At 59.5% G+C, this 17,481-nt stretch overlaps 1 protein-coding gene across 3 annotated transcripts in view; it reads right to left on the reverse strand.

Annotated features, from left to right (window-relative positions):
- The window catches only part of ABCC6 (ATP binding cassette subfamily C member 6), a 52,267-nt gene continuing 34,786 nt past the window's right edge, over positions 1–17,481 (reverse strand). Inside the window, exons 19-32 of one of the 3 annotated variants that reach the window (XM_075528294.1) lie at positions 16,931–17,065; positions 16,334–16,508; positions 14,702–14,787; positions 13,118–13,228; positions 11,595–11,802; positions 11,071–11,381; positions 9,312–9,511; positions 8,436–8,562; positions 6,909–7,010; positions 4,360–4,506; positions 1,450–1,608; positions 1,204–1,370; positions 395–589; positions 1–109 (exon numbers count right to left, since the gene is read on the reverse strand). In XM_075528294.1, coding sequence (XP_075384409.1) covers positions 1–109; positions 395–589; positions 1,204–1,370; positions 1,450–1,608; positions 4,360–4,506; positions 6,909–7,010; positions 8,436–8,562; positions 9,312–9,511; positions 11,071–11,381; positions 11,595–11,802; positions 13,118–13,228; positions 14,702–14,787; positions 16,334–16,508; positions 16,931–17,065 — 2,232 coding nt within the window. Of the gene's footprint in view, positions 110–394; positions 590–1,203; positions 1,371–1,449; positions 1,609–4,359; positions 4,507–6,908; positions 7,011–8,435; positions 8,563–9,311; positions 9,512–11,070; positions 11,382–11,594; positions 11,803–13,117; positions 13,229–14,701; positions 14,788–16,333; positions 16,509–16,897; positions 17,066–17,481 lie in introns of all 3 variants that reach the window. The other 2 variants (XM_075528293.1, XM_075528295.1) reach the window with 2 other exon arrangements.

Consider the following 17,481-nt stretch of genomic DNA (forward strand, 5'->3'; position numbering starts at 1 on the left):
TCAGACCAGACCTGACTCCTGGGCCAGCCTGTAGAACAGGCCCTTCTGGGCCAGCAGCTGGGCCGGGCTGCCGCTCTCTGCCACCTGCCCCTTGTCCATGACCAGCACCCTGTGGGGGAGAGACAGCTCTGTCAATCGCAGCCCGAGCCCTTGGCACCACCAAGACCTCGGTAGGAATGCCCACGTGGGTTCCCAGAAGACGGAGGTATCTGATGAGCATGTGTTTGTGGGCTCAGCCCTTCCCTTGGAGGCGGTCAGTCTTACCACCTAGACACTGGGCACTTCAGAATCCATTCTAGGGGCTCTAAACTCCCATCTCATGGGCAGGAGCAGTAGCCAGCCCTTCCTCTACAAACGGGCCCTGTGGACCCTGGGGCCTGGGGTGGGGGTCTACCTGGCGCAGTCCAGCACCGACTGCAGGCGGTGGGTGATGAGAAGCACTGTGCACTGGGAAAACCAGCTCCCCAGGGCCGCCTGGATGCGGCGCTCTGTGCCCGGGTCCACCGCCGCTGTGGCCTCGTCCAGGATGAGGATCTGGGTGTTCCGCAGCAGGGTCCGTGCCAGGCACAGGAGCTGCTTCTGGCCCACACTGAGGGGCGAGAGAGCCGTCAGCCTGGGTGCCTGCCCCCCTCCACCCATGGGTCCCCACCACAGCCACAGAAATGGGGGTGTGCACCCCACACAGCACCGCTGACTGAAAGGCCGGGCTGGGACGGGCGTTTCCAGGTAGGGTGACTTCAGGAGGGCCAGTCAAACCCTTGGTGCTCCGGTTTCCTCCCGACTGAAATGGGTAGTTTTTCTAGCCCACCGTGCCCTCCACGGGCCGGGCACCCTCCATGTTTCACAGGGCACCCGGGGGCTGGCTGAGGGCTGGATGTGCCCTGTGGTTATAGCAGTCACAGACTGTGGTCCGACTCGTGGGGCCCAGGACCGTCAGAGCAGAGCTGCTGCACTGGGCTGTCAGGCTGTCAGCTCAAACAGACCGCCAGGCCTTTCTTCTCCGAACTGCTGGGTCGGTTTGAACTGCCAACCTTTAGGTGAGTCCTCGAGGGCGATCTGTTTGCTCTGCCCTGTAGCTGATAATCCCATGGAGGAGACAGACTTCCTGAGGACCCATCTGGGGTCCAGGATGGGGAGTCCCAGCCACATTCATTGCCACCCCCCGTCCCCAGGGGGGCCTTGGCCACAACAGGAACCCCCTACCTCAGGCCATCCCCTTGGTCAGCACACTGGTATTGCAGCTGCCCAGGCAGGCCGGCCACCAGGGCCTTGAGCTCCACTGTCTCCAGGGCCGCCCAGATGGCCTCGTCGGTGTGCTGCTGCAGCAGGTCCAGGTTCATCCGCAGAGAGCCGGGGAACAGGATGGGGTCCTGGCCGGGAGGCGGGAGGTCAGAGGCTGACCCAGGGCTGGGCCTTGTACCTCTGCCCGCCCTCAGCCCCTGGCCTCACCTGGGGGATGATGGCAACCCGGGACCTCAGTGTGTGTAGCCCCACGCGGTCGATGGGGACCCCGTCGATCCAGATCCTGCCCTCTGCCGCCTCCAGGAGCCGCAGCAGGCCCCCGGCCAGGGAGGACTTCCCAGCACCTGTCCTGCCGACAATGCCCACCTGCCAGGAGACACGGGAGGGCAAGGCCCGCACCACCCCGAGCCTGAGTCCATCGGGACACCATCGTCCTCGAGAGTCTTTCCAACCTGCCCCTGACCATCTCACCCTTCCTTCTGCGGACTCCATCTGCCTTTCTACTTGGCATAGCTTTCTGCCTGTCCCTCTGTCTTTCTATCCTTAATTGACCCTCTTCTTGCTGTACTTTCATCCTCAGTCCTATCCTCCTTCATCCTTCCGCCCATCTTGCCATCTTGGCCATTCTCTCACCCACCTCTCTCCTTTCACTCTCCTTTCACTTACCCGCCACCTCGTCCTCACATCCAGCCTCCTTCCTTCCTCCCCATCCATGTGTCTGTCATCCTGCGTCCATCCCCCTCCTGTAAGCCCCCTCCCGTGTCCTTTCCTCCATTTCCACTCCTCCCATCCATCCTTCCAACCACGCCCCAACTCTGTCTCTGCATCCTTTTATCCACTCCTATCCCTTCATCCCTCCCTCCATCGGCCCACCCTTTTCTCTCTGTTCTCTCCTTGGCTCCTGACAGATGAGATGAGGGTCAACACTGTGGGTGTCATAAGGACATGGACCATGTGGGTCACCAGGAATTCACTTCTGTCCGGCACCAGGAATGAAGGAGCCTCTGCTCCCTCTGATCTTGGAAGTTGTGCGCATGAGAACGTGATTCTCGCCCAGGATTCCCAAGGGTTCACTTTCATAGGAGCTGATGCCACATCTGTCCCGTGGACCAGCAGCTGGCAGCCCAGCTCATAACTACAGGGCCACCAGGCCCCTCCACGTGTCTCATCAAGCCCCGGGCCTGTCGCAGTGGGTTCAGCATGGAACAGCTCTCCGTGCTGCCTGGGCTACCCCAGAAGGGCCTTCCCGGAGGAGGGGAGCCTTGAGAGGAATCCTGAGGGATAGGTAGGAGTTCCTGCTGAAACGCAGGCTCGCTGAGGGCAGCGGCACGTCTGCCCACTGGGCCCTGATGCTGCTGCTCTGCAGATGCCGGCCAAGCCCTGCCCAAGGAGTGAAGAGGTAGCAGGCACAAAACTGCAGCCGAGTGGGTTGGGCCCAGCCTGGGCAGGGCCTTGAATGCCATGCTCAGAAGTTTAGGCTCAAAGCTTGGCAAAGCAGGCTGCTGGTGGCCCTGCTAGGAGAGAGGTCACTGTTGAGCAGGCTGGAGGGGAGGGTGAGAGTCTAGGAGACATCCTCCCAGGTCCGGGGCCAAGAGCCTCAATGGGAGGACCCAGCCCAGCGCTGTAAGATGGGCTTCCACTAGCTCCGTCCTTGCCGGCGTGCGGTGAGAGGAGAAATGGAAACAGCAGTGAGCCGAAGCACGAGTGGACCGTTCTGTGGCGCCGACCACGGGTCAGGCACTGTCCCAAGTACGTGGAATAAAATGAGCTTGCTGCTATTGCTCAGGTCCCCGGGCACGCAGGTGTGCACAGGTTTGTTCGCACATGTGTAGCGGTGGTGGTGGGAAGGAGTTCGGGTGGGCCTGCTAGGTGAATTGTTTTCTGGCCGTTCAAACCCACCAGCTCCCCCAAAGGAGAAAGAGCAGGCTGTCGGTCCTCAGAAACCCTACAGAGGCTTGCCATTGAGTCCAATTGTCTCGGTGGTGGTGGGTTTGCTCAGCCATTCGCCGATCTTAGGTTTGTCGGGTGTCTTCAAAGATGTTTGGGTCAAACCAGTGACCTCGAACATCAGCGGGGCCAGTTCTATCCAGAGCGGAGAGGCCCACTCAGGTATGGCCTCTGGTGTTAGAATCCCAAAGGGGTCGCCTTGATAGGTTTTCTCGAAGGACCCAGGATGGTCATGAGGGCGTGTTATAAAGAAGCTAAATGGAAGCGGAAGACCGCCTTGGTGAGAAAAGGCCGGGACGCTGGGACCGAGGGCTCTTTTTATCCATCGCAACCAAGCACCTGCTTGCTCTTCGAGGGCGGCCAAGGCCCTCCTAGGAGAAGGCATCGGTGACCAGTCCCACCATCCTACAGCCTTGATGTCCCTTCGAGCTTGTCCCCAGCCTCCAGCCCCAAGAACACTTCAAAGGCACATGACCAGAGTTGCTCAGGGACTCCATCGAACGAGGGTCAGCGTGATGGTGACACCACCCAGCATGTAGCGGGAGGGTCTCCGTGGGGGACACGCCAAGAAACAGCAGCTTCCGTTCGGAGCTGTGCGCTCAGATGGGTTTCGATGATTCGGCAGCAGCACTCCTGGACTCACCCTCGTCGGCACGGTGAGTCGTGCACCAGTGTCACTCTCTCTACAAGGTGCACGTCGGGGGCGGGGAGGACCTTCACGGTGGGCGCTCGTTCTCGCCTTCCTGGCTCTGGCTCAGCTGTCCTGCCCCTGCCAGCGTGAACTCACTGACCCCTGGGCCCCTGGCTCTGGCTCAGCTGTCCTGTCAGCGTGTCCACACTTTCTATGCACAAACGCTCATGTCAAACGTCACAGCTTCCTGGGGTCAGTTCCAGCCAGCCCCTCCAACAGAAGAGACAACGGGCCCAGAGCTGAAACGTGGCCTGGTTACTCGTGGCCAAGCCCACGCAATGTGGGCGGTGCACGTGGAACATCCAGCCCGTACGCGGCATGCGAGAGGTGCTCAGCCAGTATCGGGGGAAGGAAGGGGCCGGGAGATGCCACCTTACGTGGAAGCTGGGGTGGCTATTGCGGGGACAGGGGCTTAGGTGGGGTGCAGAGAGGGGGCCCGAGGTGGGACCCAGCCTGGATGCTAAGGGAGAACCAGTCACCTTCTCTCCAGCGTGGATCCTGACAGACACGCCGCGCACAGCCAGCGGGAGCTCAGGCCGGTACCGCAGCCCGAAGTCCCGGAACTCAACCTGCCCCGCGTGAGGCCAGGGTGGCCGGGCCGCGCAGGTGGGCAGCCTCCAGGGAGCCTGGTTTGGAGGGGACACTGAGTCAGGGTAGTTTGCCTCTTTCTTACTAAATGGCCTGTGTCTCTGAGCCTCCGTTTCCTCTCCTGTAAGACGGGTGTGTTTCCTGCTCTTTCGGAACGTGGGCCAAAGAATCGGTGTCTGACAGAGCTCTGCAGACACAGTGGATTGGGCATTGGGCTGTTAAATGCAACGTCAGGAGTTTGAATCCACAAGTTGCTCTATGGGGAAAAGAGGAGGCTCTCTGTCCCCACAGAGTCACAGCCGCGGAGACCAGAGGGGCGGCTCTCTTGTGCCCCCTCGATCGGGTTGCTGTCAGTGAGTCTGATGGCAGTGGTTCTGGGGTGCAGATATTATCAAGATAACTGCAGTCATGGCTGCCTCTTCTCTTTTGTTCTAACACCAAGTGCTGCCTGGTGTTGAGTCATGATACTCTCTCGCGAAGAGTCTCCTCCTGGCCCATGTCCAGCTCTCACTGAACAAGGAAGGCGGAAGGAGAATCGGCGTGCTGGAGTTTTGCTGGGGAATACTGTGGAAGTACCAGGGACTGCTAAAAGGGAAAACCGAGCATCCGTCTTGGAAGAAGTAAGGCCAGAGTGCTCCTTCGAGGCCGGATGGCGGGACTTCTCCTTACATAGTTTGGACGTGTGGTCTGGCAAAGGACATCGTGTTGGTAAAGTGGAGGGGCAGTGAGAACGAGGAAGGGCCGTGACGAGACGCATTGGCACATGTCTGCCTCAATGGCTCGGGCATGGGAACAGCTGTGGGGACGGCGCAGCATTGCATCCTGATGTGTACAGGGTCAGTGCTGGGGTCAGCGCCGACTCGCGGGCACCCCACCACAACAACGGGTGAAAGGGCAAGCCTGGGAGGCATACAGGGGGCTCAAAGAGCTGGTGGGAAAATAGAATTTATAAGCAACAGGAGTTTTCCACAGACTTTGTGAAGCCCTTTCGTCCTGCCGTTTGCAATCCCTGCGACCTCCCACAGGTCAGTCCATGTCTGTAAGCCTGGTACTGTCTGTCTGTAAAATGTACTGTCTGTCTGTAAAATGGGGCTAGTGAGGGCAGTGGACACGTATGGAGTGGCTCCTGTGGGCGGGTGTTGTGCTCAGATCCTTGTGAGTGGAAGTCTCGTTCGGTCCCACTGAAGGACCCCAACCTGCCCGGTTACGGGAGACTGGGTGCTGCTCTGTACGTTCTGAAGAGGTCATCCTGACTCAGTGAGGGAGCCCATGTGACGCCGATGAGCTTGGGGTTGTGATTATGTTGTGTTTGGGGTTGGGTTGTGGTTGGAGTTGGAGTTGTTGTGGTTGTGTTTGGGGTTGTGTTGTAGTTGTGATGGGTTGTGGTTGGGTTTTGGGTTGTGTTGGGGTTGGGATTGGGGTTGTGTTTGGGGTTGGGTGTGGTTGGAGTTGGGGTTGTGTTGTGTTTGGGGTTGGGGTGTGGCTGTGGTTGTGGATGTGTTGTGGTTGTGTATGGGGTTGGGTTGTGGTTGGGTTGTAGTTGGGGTTGTGTTTGGGGTAGTGGTTGTGTTGGGGTTGTGTTTGGGGTAGTGGTTGTGTTGGGGTTGTGTTGTGTTTGGGTTGTGTTGTGGTTGTGTTATGGTTGTGTTTGAGGTTGTGGTTGTGTTGTGGTTGTGTTTGGGGTTGTGTTATAGTTGTGGTTGTGTTGGAGTTGGTGTTGGAGTTGTGTTGGGGTTGGGGTTGTATTTGGGGTTGGGGTTGGGATTGAGTTGTTTGGGGTTGGGGTGTAGCTGTGGTTGTGGTGGGGTTGTGTTGTGATTGTGTTTGGGGTTGTATTGTAGTTGTGGTTATGGTTGGGTTGAAGTTGGGGTTGTGTTGAGGTTGGGGTGTGGGTGTGGCTGTGGTTGTGTTGGGGTTGGGGTTGAGGTTGGGATTGAGTTGGGGTTGTGTTGTGTTTGGGGTTGGGTTGTATTTGGGGTTGGGTTGTATTTGGGGTTAGAGTTGGGACTGAGTTGTGTTTGGGGTGGGGTTGGGCTGTATTTGACATTGTGTTGGGGTTGGAGTTGGGGTTGTAGTGTGGCTGGGCTTGTGGTATGGCTGTGGTTGTGGTGTAGCTGTGGCTTTGGTTGTGGTGGGGGTGGGATGGGGTGAGTGTGAGGTTCTGACGTCGCTGCTGTGTCGTATGCTGCTGCCATGGGGTGCTGTTACTCTTATGGTCCCTGAGGCTCAGACCCCGCTGTGTTCAAGCCAGGAAGCAAAGGAGCCAGAGTCTGACTCTGGACCCAGAACCCCTGCTTTCAACCATTACCAGAAACCAAGCTGGGGGGCGGGGGCTGGAGGAGAGGCTTCAGACTTGAAAGCCATAGCAGATGGGGACCTGGGACCATGCCCCCACCCTGGTATAGGCTTGGAGCGACCCTTGCCCCACTGGCCCCATCACCTCCTTGGGCGTCTCGGTGTAGTCCTTCATCCTTTCCACGGACACGACGCTGCTCTCCAGCTCTGTCCAGGTGCGGACCGCCCACTGCAGTGTCTGGGTCACCTGGTGTGAGAAGACCCCTCAGGCTGGGCCCCAGCATGGCCACTGCAGGCTTGAAACTGCTTGGGAGGCAGGACTGGGGGACCAGAATAGGGATGCTGGGACAGGGCAGTTGAAGGACCTGGGCCTAAGGGGATGGGATTTGGCTACGGCAAAATAGGAATCATCCATCCTTCCCTCTCTCCTGCCTTCAAAGCAGAACACCCAGAGAGGTACGAAGCCCTCAAACGGCAGCTCTCCCACCCACCTTACTGCAGGTGGGGAACAGAGAGGTAGTGTGGTGCTCCCAGGAACACACAGCAGATCCTAGACTTTCCTTGGGGCCTCCAGTGATTTCCCGCCCCACATTCCTCACCAGGGTGTGTGGGCTTTGCACGCCGTGGCCCTCAGCCATCTCTCCCTGATACCATGCCCTCTGCTCTCACCCACTCTGGCCAGATTGGTGGCCTTGCTGTTCCTGAGACCCCTGGCATACTCCTGCCTCAGGGCCTTTGCACCTGCTTTGTCTGCCCGGAGCCTCCTTCCCTAGGGCCCCCCTCCCCTCTCTTTACTATGCAATAGACACCCCTCACCCCACACTCATCTCTGACTCCGCCTCCTCCTCAGGCTCTCTGGACTCAGCTGCCTCCACTGTCCACCCTCACGGCCAACGAGTCGATGTCGACTCGTCCACCCTCACGGCCAACAAGTCGATGCTGACCCTCGAGGACGGGAGCACGGTCCCTGGGAGGTCCCGAGGCTGACTCTGTATGGGAGTAGAAAGCCCTGTCTTTCTCCCTCAGCAAGGCTGGTTTCCAGCTGATGATCTTGTCAGCAGCCCAACGCGGCACCAGTACGCCACCGGGCTCCTTCGGAGGGCGATAGTCGAGATCAAAACGAAGCCCACCACCACTGCACTGCTGAGGACACGGGTGTGCAGAGCCGAGCTGCACGGCTGGAGGGGTCAAGGCTATGACCTCTCAGAGCCAGACTGCCAGGCCTTTCTCCCACGGCAACCGTGGGTGGATCCAAACCACCGTGGGGTTGTGGGCAAGGTGAACGGGGTGACCCACACATGTGTAAGGCACTTACTACAATGCCAGGGTCTGTGTGCCTAGCTGCTACTTGTGGTGCAATGTCTTGTGGCCCAGCATCACCTATCGGGCACGGGCCATCAGGCCCCGTGATGGGCCGTGCGGGAAGAGATGGATCGCTGCCTCAGACTTCCAAGGTACACCCCGAGGCTGTGGGCCCGGCAGGCTCCACTCGGCTCAGTCCAGCCCATGTGCTTGGGGCTTTGACAAGTTCATGGAAAAATTCCATTATCGTTCCATTTTCCCAGGAACTTCTTAGAGCCCCCTCGTGGAGCTCGGCTTTCCTCGTGGTTGGCAGTGCGGACTTTGGAAGTCGTCCCGGTAGGTGTGTCTGAGCCCCAGCTGGGGGACGTACCTGGAGGGCGGTGGAGACAGAGAAGCCCACGAGGCTGGCACTCAGGTGGGCCCTGCTCAGCACAGCGCACGTGGCCGCCGCCAACACCAGGCTGTTCCCCAGGAGCTCCAGGTTGGCAGCAAGCCACCTGTGGGAGAGGCACGAAGCCATGGGTCAGCGGTGCCTGGGTCTGCTGAGCCTGCCTCTCTGGTCATCAGGCAGCCCAAGCACCGTGGAAGAAGGTGGTGTGGTTCCAGGTCACCTACCTACACCAGCTCCCTACGGTCCGCTCCCGGTTATACCTCCCACCGGCCCTCCACCTTCTCCTTCCCAACGTCAGCTAGCCCTCACCTCCTCCGAGAGCCCCCCCCGACTGCTGCTCCTTCCCCTCCCTGCTGATGGCTCCATCTGCACTAGCCATCTCTCTTGCAGCAGTGTGGCCACTAGTGACAAGGACACTCCCTTGCTGCTCCATCCAGGAACCCAGAGCCTGCCACCGTCTTCCTTCTCTACCATTTGTTTCTCTGCCCAGTCATCCAACAAATATTTACTGAGCTCTGGCTTGTGCCAGACGTGTCTGGGGTGCTAGGAACATTGCTGTCAACAAACAGACTCAACATCCTGCCCCAGGGAGCTCGGGGCTTTCCCAGACACAGCCTGTCTTCCAAACTATCACTCCTAGTCCAGACGAAGGAACTGGCAGAGCTGGGGGTGGACCGCAGGTTTACACTCAAGGACCTCGGGCCTGGAAAAGAGGCCAGGGGTCCTTCTGCATCAACTATCAGTCAGCCGGTCCAGCTGCCTGGCATCAGCCCACCTGACTTCTCTGGCCACACAGCATGCTTTGACCTCTGCTCTTACTCTCTGGGGTCTTCTCTGCCCCCTGGTTCTTCTGACCTGTCAGCCACCAGCCGTGGGAAGCTGGCCCTCTGGCTCTCGTCCACGTGTGCATTGCTCTGAGCCACAAAGGAGCCCTGGGCCCGGAAGGCCCTGACCACGGTGCTGCCCTGGAATGTCTCGGCCACGTGGGAACAAACAGCTGAGTGGCAGGTTGACTCGAGGCGCCGCAGCTGGCACGAACTGGCGACATAGAGGCTCTGCAGAGGCCAGAGACACAGAGGGTCTGCTCTCAAGCGCAGGGCTCCGGGCCAGATGTTTGCTGTGTGGTGCCACCTTGGACCAGCTGTTTCCCCTCCCTGGGCCCCGTTTCCTTGCTGAGTCAAAGCTCTGTGGTCCTTCAGGGATCACCTAAGGGGCTTTCAAGGTGCTCTGGTGGCACTGTGGGTGCGGTGTTGGGCTACCATTCACAGTTCAGAGCCGCCAGCCACTGCTCAGGAGAAATGCGAGGCTGTCTGCTCCCTCAGTTAGTCTCGGAGGCTGTCGTGGGTGGAACCAACGTGACAGCAGTGCACTTGGTTTTGATTTCTAAGGAGCTTTAAGACCCTCTGATGCCCAGCCCAAGAGACTGAATATCTGGGCCTGGCCCCTCTCTGGATTGGCTTGTTGTCCTTCCAGGTGAGTCTGTAGTGGCTGTGAGCGTCAATCTAGTGCAAACACCTCCTGGCAGCTGCAGGGACATGGTGATGCTTGGAGTGTACACGGTCACTGCATGCATGGGGACAATGCTGCTCTCTCCCGACAGATGGGAATGAGCCCAGAAGCAGCTGTACCAAGCTGCTGCAGCTGATTTTTTTTTTTTTTTTTGCAGCAGGGTGGGATGTGGCAAGGCTTGGATGTAAACCCACCGCTGTCTGAGTCTAAAGTTTGCAAGACAGAAGCAGCCCCTCCTCTAGGTCAGGAGGACTTAGCACAGATCTGGTGAGCTGCAGAAGACCGTGCTGGCCCTGCTGTTTGTCTGACCGCCCTGCTGTGTCTACTCTACGCTGGATGTCCTGGGGGTGGGGCATCATCACGGAACCCAAGCAGAGGTGGTCACATGGCCCAGCCCGGCCAGTCAGGGTACACTATCCCACTGGTCACTATGAGTCCTTCAAGCATGGGCACATGACTCATAAAGCCCCCACCAGAACCTTCCCTGGGGTTGAAGATGGAGAAGAGCTTTCTTTGTGCCACGGTGGCTGCGGTGGCATGGTGTGAGCCCGTGCTGCCCCCCAGCAGTCACCCCTGACCCCCTGTGGGGGTCACCCGTGCACTGGAGTGGTGGGTGTTTGTGTGGAGGGCTGGGCTTCACCCCCAGGTGTGAGTCCATCAGTCTGGGGTGGGGCCTAAGCATGTGCATGTTTAACAAGTGTCTAGCTGCTGCTGCTGGGCCTTGGGAATCCTGCACTGAACCATGGAATGAAGGTATGGGGAGGAAGACACCCATTCTGGTGACAGCCAGGCCCGCGGCACCCCGTTAACTGTCAGCTATTGAAGTTGGTTCTTTGGTTTGGACTCATTAGAGTTTGGCATTGGCCCTGGCAACTGAGAGTGGTTGGACCAGGTCAGCAGTCCTCAAGGCCTTCCTGGGCCTTCCTGATTTCCAGAGGAAGAGAAATGGACGTCAGCAGCAACAGGGCAATGGGCGTGAGACTCAGAGATGTGACATATGTGGAGGCAGAGAGTGGAGCAGGTATTCAAAGCAGATGGCCGTTGCACAGGACTTCTGGCTGAGGTCACCTCCGCTGGCCCAGCAGGCCCCTGGACGTCTCCCTACCTGAAATCCAGCATACAGGACCAACAGTGGGAGAACAGCCAGCATGGCCATTGGCGTGGCCACCGCCACCACCAGGATGACCTCCAGGAGTCCGAAGGCATGGGTCAGCAAGGACCGGAGTTTGTCCGGGATGTCCACATCCACCGTGTCTGTCTCCTTGGAGAAGCGGTTCAGCACGTTCCCCACCGGCGTCTGCTCAAAGAAGCTGACGGGTGACCGGACCACATCCCACAGAAGCCCTCGGAAGAGCAGGCTGGAGGCTCGGGCCCCGCCAAGGAACACCACGGCCATGGAGGCCAGCAGCCCAAGAGCTGGGGGCAGAGGGGTCGGCATGAGGCTGGGGGCTCGGCCAAGGCCCTGGAAGACACTGAGGGTCCAGAAAAGGAGGGACGGGCCCTGTCCCCCGCCTCGCCTCCCCCCGGCTCAGGAGCACAGCTCTGTGCTTGGGACCAGTGGGTAGGGCAGGGTAAGGCAGGAATGGGTGAGCAGGGGATCACCCGTGGGTGGGGCTGGGAGAGGGGCACCTTGGAGACAGCCGAGGAGCCCAAAGACCCAGCCGCGCAGGGCCGCATGCGGCTGCCGCCCGTCCACCACGGGGTCATCCGCCCACAGACTCAGCCAGTAGCTGCGGCAGAAGGAGGCCACTTGCTGGCAGAGGAAGAGGAAGAGCACGTAGAGGCAGAGAAGGCCGCCCACAGCCCGCAGGTAAGTCAGGTACATGTAGCCCTTCACCTAGGACACATGGAGGGGAGGGGGCAAGGCCAGTGGGCAGGTGGCACTCCCACAAGGAACCCCCACATCCTCCCAGCCCCCACCCCAGCTCCTCCACAGGCCCATCTAGCCCCAGGTGAAGCCCCGATGGCTCCAGGGAGACCTGAAGGTGACCGGGCGGGTGTCTTCTGGTTGGAGAGGGACTGATGAGCCCGTCGCCTGCTGGCCTCTAACCTCACATTGCACTGAGATGGAAACTGAAGCCCAAGGAGCTGGAAGGGTGCGCCCAGTTTCTGCTGCAGCCGGCTGGCGTGCCCGGGGAGGTGCCTCCACTGCAGCCTGCTGCACTGGGCTGGCCCGCCCTGGCCTTTCCCGGCTCTTAGAACAACCCCCCAGCTCCTGAATTCATCCCTGCTCATTGGTTTGCCAGCCTCGGGGACCCCCTGCCTCTCACCCTGAGGTACGTCCCACCTTTGCCCCTGCTTTTCCCTCTGCCGGCAACACACTCGCTCCTGGGCATCCTCAGGGCGCAGCTCCAATCCCACCTCTGGGAACATCGGGCCCAAAGCAGGTCCCAAGCGCCAGTTGCCCCACTCCCTCGCCCTGCTTTATTTTCTTTTTCACGCTTCCTTGGACAGACGATGCCCCGGCCATTGGCCTAATGGTTGGCAGTCAGTCCATCTGTGGGCAATGAGGATGCAGTCTCCGCCCAGGCCTGGCCCCTAGAGGCTGCTCAGGACATGTTTGCTGGTGGATAGGCGGACGGGCAAAGGGCACAACGTAGCTGCACGAGTGAGTGAATGGGTGGGTGGGTATGGGAGAGACCGACCAGGTGGAGGGTTGGGTAGGTGGATGGTCGAGGGATGCGTGGATTGGCGATTGTGATGAGCAGACAGATCTATAAATGAGAGGCCAGGTAGATGGATGGACAGGTGAGTAGGTACATGGATGGTTGGGATGCATGGGTGGGTGGGTGGAGAGGTAAATGGTAGGTAGGGAGGTGGGTGGATGGATACAACAGCTGAAAGAGGAGAAACACAGGTTTCTGATTCACACAGCTCTAGATTTGACTCTTGGTGTGGCCACTCCTCCTACGAGAATGTAGGAAGTTTCATCACCTTTAAGAGACCCCAGTTTCTTCCTCCTTAAAGGGGAGCTATCGCCACCTACCTATGAGGATAATGAGTAGAAAGTGCCTAAAATCGAACTGGGCACACAGTAGGTGCTTCATAAGGGTGGCTGCTGCTGGCACCACCCTGTATTTGGTCCCCAGGGGTGGCAGCAGGAGTGGGTGGGTGGGTGGAATGGGGGGAGAGTGGGAGCAGCTGGATGTTACCCTGCCATATGGTACACGGGCTCCTCCTGCTGGCCGGCCGGCCTCTTCAGGGTCATTGAAGGCGCCCGCTTTCTGGGCCTCTGAAGTGGCGCTGTGCTCCTCAGGGGCTAACTGGACAGACCTGACCATCGGTGGAAATGAAGACAATTCAGCGTCTCTCCCCAAGGACACTGGTGGCCCCGTCCTATGAGCCACACTACCCACGTCTCTCCCTCCCTCCGTTTATCCAACAGACATGTTGGGCGCTGACTCTGTGCCAAGCTCCATAGTGCCCACGACACACCTGTCAGCCCAGAGCCCGGTGAGCTGGCTCTCCCAGAGCCATTTACTGGCCAGGCTTGTGAACTCAAAGGGGAACTTGGCGTCCAGAGCTTTCCCTTGGCCTAAGCTTGCCCTGCTGCTTCCCTCGGAGCAGTTGGTCCAGCTTGGCACAATGTCAATCCCGCACCGTTCGGAGGAGCGGTGTTCCTCTGTGCCTCCCTCCCACCCCTCTCTCTCCCCTCACCCACCCACCAGCGCTGTCCATCTCCCAGGCACCTCGTGGACCACCTCTCTGTCCACGCCCCCGTTATCGCAAGCCCTCACCTGTGGCTGTCTGTACAACCATCCAACCAACCACCCGCCCGCCCGCCCGAGGATCATGTCTATCATCTGGAACTCTGTCCGTCCAGCCAGCCCGCCGGCTTGCCTTGCTTAGGATGATTGTGTACTGTGAAGAGAAGCAGTATTGACAGTCTATGGCCCAGGGATGCTCTGGGGGGGGGGGGGAGGAGCTGAGCTGGGAGGAGGAGCCCTGCCCACATCCAACTTTCTATAGCAGCGGTTCCCAACCTGTGGGTCGCCACCCCTTTGGGGGTCAAATGACCCTTTCCCAGGGGTCACCTGATTCATAACAGTAGCAAAATGACAATGATGAAGTAGCAACAAAAATAACTTTATGGTGGGGTCACCATCACATGAGGAACTGTATGAAAGGGTCACGGCAGGAGGACGGTTGAGAACCACTATCCTAGAGTGATCAAGGTCCACCCCAGCCTGCCTGCACTCCACTCAATGGCTGGCACCAAGGTGAAGTCATCCAATCCCAGTAGCCTGCTTGGTTTCACAAGGCCACTTTGGTGGCAGATCCACCTGCAGCAGCCACACTCTTGTGAAAATGGATGGCATGCCTCCTCCTGGTGATGCCTCTGCCCACGTGTCTGCCCAGCAGCAGAGGGGCAACCAGGGTGGGGGGTAGCCCCAGCACTTTGCATGGCACGCCTGGTAGGCAGGGTGCATGCCTGAGGCAGGGCCAGGTGTGGTACTAAACATCTTCACAGAGGGGCTTTCTGTGGCGCCCGCCCTGCCCCACCCCACCCTGGGCACTATAGGCTGTCTGCTGTCCACTGTTAGGTGCTCAGCCCACAGAGGCAAACGGCCATCTGGCGAACTGGCCGCTCGGGGGCTTAATCCTTTGGGCAAAGAGATTGGGAAACTGCCCCTCTGCAGAGCTCCAGGCAACTTGGGGCACAAGGCACCGGGCTTCTGCCAGGGATGCGGTGACCTCCCTTCAGCAGCAGAGGCGCTCACCCCACTCGCCATCACCCTGACTGACCTCTCGGGTCTGCCCTCCGGCCTCTCGCCTCCAGGGGAGCCGGTGGGGTCCTCAGCACAGGTAGGAGGGTCCGTCTCTGCAAGATGTGGGAGGCCTGTCACAGGACGGGCAGTTTAGCTGACTGAGCACCATGTGTCCCCATCCTGGTTTCGACACCCCTGGTGGAGCGGCCTTTTCCTGTTTCTTCTGCTCTGGCTCCTGTCACATCTCCTGTGTCCCCTCCGCCTCGCCATGCCTCTCTCTCCTTCAACAAATACAACCGAGCCCCTCCAGTGGACGTGCACCTCACTGCCATCAAGGCTTCTGATTCACAGAGACCCTGCGGGGATGGAGTAGAAGTGCCCGCCGCATTTCCAGGGCAGCCAGTCTTTACGGGAGCAGACGGCCTCATCTTTCTCCTTTGGAGCAGCTGGTGGGTTCGAACTGCCACCCTTGCAGGGCTGACTTGGGGTTGTCAAAACAAAACATGCGGGAACCCTGTACGTGGTCCAGCTGCTTCTGGCCGGCTCGGTGCCAGCCTTGTTGAAGAATGACTGTGTCTGGAATGTTCTTCCCCAGAAAGCTACCACCCAGTCTCAGGTGTCACCTTCCCGGGGGCCCTGCCCCACGGTCTCAGACTGGTTCTGTCTGCAGTCCCAGGGTGGAGACTCAGGGAATGCACGAGCAGGCTCTCCTTCGGGGCGACCACCCTCAGGCAGAGGGTTTCAGAGCGGGCAGAGCCTGGTGTTGGCAGACACCCCAGTGGGCATCCGTGGTGAAGACAAACATTCTCGGGGGTCACGACGCCTGGGCCCAAATCCCAGCACTGCCTCCCACAAGCCATGCGGCTGGGACAGTTCCTCACTGTCTGGGCCTCAGTCTTCTCCTCGGGAACATTGAAATCAACACAGTGCCATCCTCACAGGGCCTCGTGATGGGGAGATGAGGACTGCGCACCAAGTGCCTCACTAGACTCCTGCCCATCTCTGGGTGCCAGGCTGGTGGCGTAGTGGCTGAGCGCTCGGCTGTGAACCGAAGGGTGAGTGTACACAAACCAGCAGCGGCCCCTCGGGTGGAGGAGTGGCCGCCGGGATCACAGCCTTAGGGACCGGGCGGGGCAGTTCTGACCTCGTATGGGGTGGCTGAGAGGACTAGTCTAGGTGGTCGTGGTGTGATGTGAGTTTGGACCAGCTGCCTTCCTCCCACGATGGGATCGTTTCCCCAGCAACCGCCATGTTCTTGGAATGGGGTGGTGGGGCGCTCGCCGCTCTCCGGGCCCCAGTGGTCTCACTCAGCGTCAGCTCCAGGTGAAATGCAGACTCCGGGGGTGGACACACCCTAATGCAAACCCTTGCTCCCTCACTGTGACCTTGGGCAGCCTACTGAACCTTTCTGCCCCCAGGTGCCCATCGCTACACCTGGGTACCTTCTGGGGCTGATAGGAAGAACAGAGAAGCCACATAGAGCTCTAGATGCTCAGAGCCCAGCTCTGGGCCCACAGGACTGTGGCTGAGGCAAAGGGCAGCCTCTCAGGGAGAGCCAGCTTCCTCCAGGTGCAGACCTCAAGCCAGTGGGACCCTCGGTTCTGTCTCCCCTGGGTGGCAGGACCCAAGCACAATGAGACAGCGGAGCACAGCTAGTACCTCTAGTTCCTCCATCTTCTGGCCTTTGGGCCTGACTGAGCAGGTCCACCAGGGCCCCCTTCCTGTGCAGAAGCTCCTGGTAGGAGCCCATTTCGGCGATGGCCCCATCCATCAGCACCACGATCTGGTCGGCTTGGGGCAGGAGGTGGAGCGCATGGGTCACCAGGATCCTCGTCTGAGGAAAGAAGAAGCCCATCAGCCCTGGGGGCTGAGCATCCCTGAGCTGGGACTGGAGAGAGCCAGTGCCTGGTCAGACCCCACTGGTGTGCTCCTGTTTGCTTCCTTAGAAATAGATTGCCCCAGTAGAGGGAATCCTTCAACCCCCTTCTGATCTCAAAACAGGGAGACACGTGGGGCTGGTGCTCCTGGCCCAGGGCTGTAGCAGCTGGAAGTGTACGAGAACGAGCACTCTGCTGGTGGAAATCACTGAGCACCAGGGGCTGTTTGTTACACAGCAGCAGTGCTGCAGCTGACTGATGCAAAGGGGAGTGCTCGACTCAAGGAAGGGGTAGTGGGAAAGACTCGGCGGGGGGGGGCTTGCTCAGATACACCCTCTCGAGTTACCGTTCCCTGGAGCAGCCCGCTGGGCCCGATGACCTGGTGGAAGACGTGCTGGCCAACTCGGGTATCCAGGGCTGCCAGGGGGTCATCCAGCAGGTACAGGGCTGCCTTTCTGTACACAGCCCTGGCCAGGCTCAGTCGTTGTTTCTGGCCCCCGGAGAGACTCATGCCCTGTGGTCAGAGGAGAAGGGTGGGCGCCTGAGTCTCCACCTACAGGGCAGAGCAGGTGCCACAAGCAGAGTCTGTATGGGTCCGGGGCATGTCTCAGTGCCCATCCACTAGGGCCCCTCCCAGGTTTCCCCCTCCAGCTCTCCTGCCCCTGACAGCTGGCCCCCTGGAGGAGCCCTGCAGTGGGTGGGAGGCACTTTGGGTGTTCTGGAACTGTGGTGGGTATGAAGTAGGAAGGGGAGTGAGCCCCACAGGAGACAGGGTCAGAGATACCTGGGATTGGCTTTGGGTGGGAGGGGTCTGGCACTCACCAGGACTTTGGGTTTTGCTCTGGGGAGACCCACAGAGTTCTGAGTAGCTGGACATGACCCAAATCCCGTGGCTACTGGTTTGGGATTTGACTAGAGGGCAAGAATTCA

This window comes from Tenrec ecaudatus, chromosome 12, assembly GCF_050624435.1.
Source record: "Tenrec ecaudatus isolate mTenEca1 chromosome 12, mTenEca1.hap1, whole genome shotgun sequence".
In the NCBI taxonomy this organism is placed as follows: Eukaryota; Metazoa; Chordata; class Mammalia; order Afrosoricida; family Tenrecidae; genus Tenrec; species Tenrec ecaudatus.